The 7,336-nt window shown below is 48.2% G+C and overlaps 1 protein-coding gene across 1 annotated transcript; it reads right to left on the bottom strand.

Moving 5' to 3' along the window:
* Window positions 1-243: 243 nt before the first annotated feature.
* Window positions 244-5,406, bottom strand: Gp5 (glycoprotein V platelet). Its single transcript, XM_048453956.3, has 2 exons — window positions 5,278-5,406; window positions 244-4,390 (listed from the first exon to the last, which is right to left on the bottom strand). Exon 2 carries the CDS (start codon window positions 4,386-4,388, stop codon window positions 2,685-2,687), a length of 1,704 nt encoding a protein of 567 aa, XP_048309913.3. The 5' UTR covers window positions 4,389-4,390; window positions 5,278-5,406; the 3' UTR covers window positions 244-2,684.
* Window positions 5,407-7,336: the final 1,930 nt, after the last annotated feature.

The raw sequence follows: 7,336 nt of genomic DNA, 5'->3' as shown, positions 1-7,336 counted from the left end.
ACCCTGTCTCAAAACAAAACCCAAACCCAAAATAAACAAAAGGGAAGTGGCAAATCATAGTATATTCACTCAATAGTATATTATACAAACATCAAGTGTCCTAGCGCTAAATCATCATATTGATAAATCTCAAAAGTATCCTAGTTCAGGGAAAGCTGAAGAGCATTGTACGTAGGCTAGCATCGTTAAGGTAAAAACTGAAAATGCGCCAAGTGTGAAAACACACAGAAGGATGAGAACACGTTTATTGAGCAGCTTTATTGCTTGATAAAGAGAAAAGTTGAGGAAGAGATTACACGGGGCTTCCAATATAACCTGCTGTTTTTGACAGTGTTTAAAAATTGAATCAAAAACTAGGCAGTGCTGATGCATACGTTTAATCCCAGCCCTCGGGAGGCAGAGGCAGGAGGATCTCTGTGAGTTCGAGGCCAGTCAAAGAGAGAGAAGTCTGAATGTGTCATGAAGCTGGCTGAAGTGTCTGAAGCTGGCCTCCACACTTCAGTTCTGAATGTCCTGGAGTTTGGGACAACCTCATGGCGGGTAGGACCCCAGGGCAGAACCCCGTAGAAGTGGATGGGCATTTTGTTTCACCCATGGCTTTGAATTTCTACTTACCAGAGAGCTTGGTATAGAATAGTAAATCAATTTGCCCAATGAACAACACATGAAGAGGCAGGGAGAATTGTTAGAACATGTATAGACTAGCCCATCAAACAGCTGCCACTGGGCCCCAGAGACCAACCCACTGTCTTTACCTAGCAGGGATTACCTCATAGTAGGGACAGCTGTTACCCTCATCCTACAGGTGAACAAAACCGGCTTCATGGGAGAACGTCTGCCTCAGAGAATAGTCGTTAGAATTGAGTCTGCATTTCACCAAAAAAAAAAAAAAATTCTGGATTTTTAAGTTATAAGTGGCTCCAGATACCCTAAAATAACACACAGGACCAACTGAGGGTGTTGGTTCCCAGCACCCGAGAAGCAGCATGTACAGGAAGCACACAGTGAGGAAAAGGGAGGGCGTCACCAAGGAGGCGATAGTTGAAGCTGGTGTTAAAGAAGTACATGTAGACAGGGGTCAGGATCCAGCTCTGTCTCCACCACGTGCCCCGATGGCGATGGGAGGATCCACGGCTGTGGCCTTTGAGCACAGAACCCAAGCGCACACATTTCCAGACAGATATAGCTGGTTTGGACATAACCTTCTGTTTGAGAAAGTTTACTCTTTTATATACAGAGTGGGTAAACATCTTCTTTAAAAATCACGATCTCAAGTTCAGAAGCAGCCCGGGCTGCACAGTGACAAAGTGTCTCAGAAATAAGAGGGTGTGCGATGAGAACGTAACTGTATACTCTTTAGTAGTGACTATCCTTCCCGGAGCAGTTTCTGTATGCAGGGCACAGGGTTAAGTCTTTGTGTGTTTTATTACCTTTAAGTCTCACACCAACCCTGTGAGGCTGGCACTGTTTTGATCCCTTTCAGGGATGAGGAAACCCAGGCTTACAGGATGTGTGTACAAAGTCCTCAGGGGTTAGTACATGGGGACACCGAGACAGAAGCCACAGTTGTCAGTTCCCAGTGCATGCGTTTAACCACTGCCTCTCCCAAGCACAGACAGCCAATTAAGGCAACAAGGGTTTAATTGCTCTCCATTGGAAGGCTAAATGAGAATGTGCTACAAGCACAGTCCGTGGAGACCAAGCTATCATTATGTTCATGAGCACCTATCACACGGGCACAGCTCCACAAATGCTTGTGAAATGAGGTGGCATTTACCTCTAGGAAATGGGAACCAAATGACACATTTCCCTGGGGCAAAGCAATGGAAACTCCCAGGAGGCCAATGGGACACACGGAACAGCTCCCCAAGCTTCCTGGCACAGGGCTTCTCCAGATGAGTTCCGGAACCCCTCAGCCAGGCTGTGGCTCCTGTGGAGCCCTGTTTCTGAGCAAGCCTCGTCTGTGATGGACTGAGCCAGGACACACGGGAGCTCCCAACTCTATATCAGTGGCAAAAGCCATTCCAGTGGGTGCCAGGAAGTGGCCCTTGTCCCTGGGGGCAGGGATGGGAGCTCCTGTGTGTTCTAGCTCAGCCCGAAGAGGCTTACCCTAAAACTCGCCACTGGATCAGAGTCCAGCGCCTTCCCAAACAGTCATCACAACGAACCCAAAATGAGAACAAAAAAAGAACGGACATGAATCTTCTTTCAAGTAGAAAGAGGCAAGAAGACTCCAGCTTTCTCCTGGGAAGAGTAATTAATTCTGGGATCTAGGGTTCATTTTATACGGGTGTTCCTTCAGCAAATGTTACCCAACCCTTGCTGGGTGCAGGAGAGGTCTTGCCCACCTAGGAGTGTCCTCAAACTCAGAAACTAAGAAAGCACCGCAGGGTGGGATGAGATGAGTAAAACACAAGCCAAGTTTCCTACCCCCCCCACCCCCCCCACATACCTTGATGCTAACGACAGAGAAGGAAACTGAGGACAGGTTAGCAAGCAGTAGCGATTTACAAAAGACACTTCTTAGGGGAGAGGAACAGAAGGAACAAACACTGAGAGCCGAGAAAGAGGAAGGAAAAAAGAGCAGGGGAGAGAAAAAATGGCATGGGAAAAGGCGGAAGGGCGCAGCATCCTGACTGGATTCTCCCTGGGGCCCCGTCCACACTGCTCTGGTCACGTTTTAATTAGCTACATGATTTTTCCATTGCCTTAAACAAGAGCTTCTCTCTGATTAATGTTCGAAACAGCTGGCCGATTTTAATCATGACAAACACGATGATCCCGGCTATGATGGCCTGAGCTACTAAAAGCAGAAAATAAAGACCCCAGTAGAGGCTGTGATTGGAACCTTCACTCTTGGCCACCAGTTGGGCCCACGCGCGGGACTGCGAGCTGTGAGGCAGCTGGGATGGGGCGGGGACTTCCAGGGTGTTCTCGGCTAGAGGGTTGAGGGGCAGGCGTCGAGGGTGCGGGCACCATGGGTCACCCTGCAGCAGATCCCAGAACAACAGGCCCGCCCGTGACTCCGGGCCATGGCACTGCGGGGACTCGTCTCGGCTCAGGAGGTCTTGATGATGCTGCAGCCACTGGAGGAAAGGCCACAGACCACAGTCGCAGAGCCAGGGGTTGTGACCCAGCAGCACTTGAGTCAGCTGGGGCAAGGCCGCGAACACATCTCCAGGCAGCGTCTCCAGCTGGTTGTGCTCCAGCTGCACGGTCTCGAGGCTGCTGAGGTTGAGGAAGAGCGCGCGGGGCAGGGCCCGCAGCCGGTTGTGGCGCAGCGACACCTGGCGCAGGCGGCCGAGGTCGCGCAGCGCGTCGTCCGGGAGCTCGGTCAGGGCGTTGGAGTGCAGGGCGAGCACGCGCAGCTCAGTCAGACCCTGGAACGCGCCGCGCGGGAGCGCGCTCAGGCGCGGGTTCCGCGTCACCCCCAGGGTCTGCAGGCCGCTCAGGTTGCGGAAGAAGGCGGCGGGCAGCGTGCGCAGCTGGGTGCGGTTCAGCCACAGCTCCCGCAGACCGGCCATCTCGCCGAACAGCACCTCCGGCAGCTCCTCCAGAGGGTTCTCGAACAGGGTCAGCCAAGTCACGCGGCTCGTACGAAGGAAGAGCGCGTATGGCAGAGAAACCAGGCGGTTTCTGGACAGAGTCAAAGAATTCAGGTTTCCGAGGCCGTCGAAGGCACCGGGTGCGACAGAATAGAGGTGATTCCGGTCCAGTCTCAGCACAGTCAGGGCGCCCAGGTTATCCAGAAGCCCCGAATCTACAGACGCGAGCTGATTTGAGTAGAGCAGCAGTGTCTCAAGTTTAACCTGTGCCTCAAGCAATCCCTTGGGTAGGTGGGTCAGGTTGTTTCCTGATAAATCCAACACCTTCAGTTTCCGCAGGCTCGTGAAAAGGTTAGCAGGAAGAAAAGAGAGCTGATTCTGGTTCAAAGAGAGCTCCTGCAGGCTAAGCAGGTTCATAAACAGGTTTTGGTCAATGTCCCTTAGTGAATTGTGGTCTAAGAACAACTGTTCCAAGAGCACCGTCTTATCGAGGAGCGCGCTTGGAAGATGAGAGATTCTGTTGCGTGTCAACCTGAGGGTTTTTAGTTTTATCAGGTCATTGAAGGTGCCGGGGTCGATGGCAGAAACGTGGCTATTTGAGAGCATCAGTCGCTGCAGGACTGTCATGTCACTGAAGCTGTGGTTCTGCAAAACGCCCTGATCCATTCGGAAGAGTACTATGTGTGTGAGGTTCCTGGGCAGACCCAGCGCGGCGATGCTAGCCACGCTGCCGCCCGAGCACTGAACCGCATCGCGGACCTCACACTTGCAGGATTTAGGGCAGGGGAAGGACTGGGCGCGCAGGAGTGCAAGCACCATGCACAACAGGGCGCTCCTTAGCATGTCTGAAAGGCAATGACACAAGGCTCAGATGAGATCTTGGAGTCCGGCATCTGCTGCAAGCAAAGCTCTTTGGCCAGCATTCTCACTGCCTTGGAATGTAGCCCAGATACAACCAAGTCTCCCTTCATTCTTGTAATTACAAGGGCTGATTAAAAAATAAACTTTCTATTCAGTTTATGTGGGTGCTGGAGATTCTACCTCATGCTTGCTGGGTACATATTCTTATCTACTGAGCCATCTCCCCAGTTCTCAGTTTTGAGCACTGAAATTTGGGCATCTTCAAACTACAGAAAGAATACCTTAAAAATCTTTAGAGAATGAATTATAATTCTCTCGGTCATGTCCAGTCATCACAAAGTAGTATCTGCTCGGAAAACTGGCTGTGCTACTGAGTCTACTGACTTAAGCAGGGCTGGCTCTACCCAACAACCAGGAAGGGAACAGGAAGACCCACTCCATTCACTTTCTTACAACCAAAATTTTAAAGTACCAACACCCAACAACACAGTACATCTTCCTTTAACCTCCAAGCACAATGCAGCAGGTGATAATGCCTGAGGCTTTATGTTATGCTTCTCTGTGCTTTGCTCTCTTAGCAGAAGGCATGAGGAGGGTGGTATGCCGAGCGCTTCAACACATGAAGTAATTTAAGTCACATAGATAGAATTTGAAGGTAGTCTTTCTGACTCACACATTATTTGAATAATAAGCTGTTTGCTTCTAAGCCAAGTGACTTAATGAAAACTACTCTGGGCACCGAATTAACTGGAACACAGCAGTACTATTTACCCAGTGTTTCCCAAGGAAAAATATGTGCCAGATCCCCTCTTTTCCCATACGAATTGGACCCTGTAATTATATAACTAATTTAAAGAACATTTGGCCTTACCTGAAGTGGCTTCTGTACCCTGGGCTGACTGAAATGCTGCTTACAGCTGGGTCTGTGACTTGGCACTTCACAGAGGAAGAGGGAGTATTCCTGCATCCTGAGGATAAAGACCTTGCCAGAAAAAGTCAAGGAAAAGACTATCTCAAGAAGGCATATTCTATGGGAGGAGGGGCGGAAATGGAAACTTTCATAATTTAATAAACTTTGAAAAGAAAAAAGAAAAAAAAGAAGAAAAAAAAGAAGGCATATTCTAGGTTTTAATGACAAGAACTTTCCAACTGTGAAAGCCCATGTTAAAGAATCCAACTGCTGAAGCTAAATATTTGGTAGAAGGCAGAATTTTTCCCATAAATTGCAAGCTAAGACTAGTAAGAAAGTTTGGGATGTATGGATCATTGCAGCAGTCACACCAATAGATTATACACACATATACATTTACTTGGTTGTGTGTGAGCATGGGTGCGTATGTGCCACAGCCCCACTTCTGTCAGAAAGCTTAGGCAGTCAGTTCTCCGTTTCTACCATGTGGGTTCCAAGGACTTGAACTCGTGCCATCAAGCCTAGAGGTACCTTTACCTGTTGAGCCATCTCCTTTGCCCAACGTTTTATTTTTTACAATAAGGCTAAAAACATTTTCAAATGTCACCCCCCCTTTGATGACTAGTCTAGCCATCGCCAAACATGTTTACTAATGGCCTTGTTCAAGAGTTCATGTTCAGTGTACTGTAACATCCAACTTCCCATCATGAGTGTACTTATGCTCACGTCTCTTGCTTATGCTTGGCAGTCTTTCAATCTTTGTCAATCATATTGTTTTCATGAATGCCTATCCCTCACCTGGCACAGCTCAGGCCCAACCTAAAGAGGGCAAAACCGCACAGCAGTGCACCAACCTAATGTCTCAATGGGTTTGAACTTCGCATTTCTGTTTATGATGAACTTGGACCTCTTTTTTTTTTTTTTACAATGAAGTGTCACCTGTGCTTCAGCTTTTGAGAAACTTGGATTTTCCTTTCCACACATCTATTTTTCCTCTTTTAGACAGTCTTGCTAAGTAGCCCAGGCTATCTTCAAATTTATGATCTTCTGGCCTCAGTGTTCCGAATTTTGGGATCACAGAGACTGTAGCACGATACCCAACTGTTTTCAATTTTATATATGCAGACATTCTTAATACTATGAACCCACTGTCAAGTCACAGGTGTTATTAAGAAATCCTTCCAAGGCAGAATAGCCCCACCAGTTCATGCTCTAATGCTTTTTTCCTTAGCATTCAGATCTCTAGGAGATAAGCAGGTTCCTTTGTATGTACCTAAGAGGCAGAGTTACTTTAAATGTACTTATATCACTAATTTCCATTTTTAACAAAGTTCATGATTCTTCAACTGTTTTAGGAACAAAGATCCAAGGTTGAGGGAGACAGTGCGGTCAGAAAAATGCTTGCCTTACAAACATGAAGACTCAACACATTCCGAGAACTCACAGGAGAAGTCAAGCATGGTAGTCAGAGATTCCTGGAGCATGCTGGTCAGCCATATACTGGTAAGCAGAACTTACCTCAAGACACCCATTATATATACAACACTCAACTGAGATTACAGAGGGGGGAGTGGTTAAGAAGTGCTTCCTACAGTAAATATTTAGTAAGCTGGGAAAGAGGCCCCCTCGATGTATACAAGCACACAGACTGTTGCCTCACTCCCCCGCCCCCCCATCCTGTAGTGGAGATTGAGCCCAGGGCTTTGTACGTGCTAGGCAGGGCTGACAGAGCCAACTATATTCAAGCCCCGCAATGGACTTTTAAACTGGCACCACCTAGTAGGTTCTGAACTACAGGGCCAAAACAATGCCTTCTAAGGTCTGATGGGTTCCTCTAGTTCTCCCCAAGAGAAGCAACTCTAGAGCCCCAAACTGCCATCCCAATTGCAATCTGCAGTCAGTCCTTCCCCCAACCAGCCCGTCGTACTAAATAGCAAACCTGCCTTCCTCTCTACCACCCACTCAGGTAATTAAAGTCAACACAGTTGCTTCTCTGGAATCCGGATCCTTGTCTTTCCTC

This window comes from Myodes glareolus, chromosome 2 (assembly GCF_982192425.1).
Source record: "Myodes glareolus chromosome 2, mMyoGla1.1, whole genome shotgun sequence".
Classification (NCBI taxonomy): domain Eukaryota; kingdom Metazoa; phylum Chordata; class Mammalia; order Rodentia; family Cricetidae; genus Myodes; species Myodes glareolus.
This window is presented reverse-complemented; position numbering and strand designations above follow the sequence as displayed.

Coding starts and splice junctions, on each gene's coding strand:
- Gp5 (XM_048453956.3), bottom strand. CDS start 4,388: ATGCTAAGGAGCGCCCTGTTGTGCATGGTGCTTGCACTCCTGCGCGCC.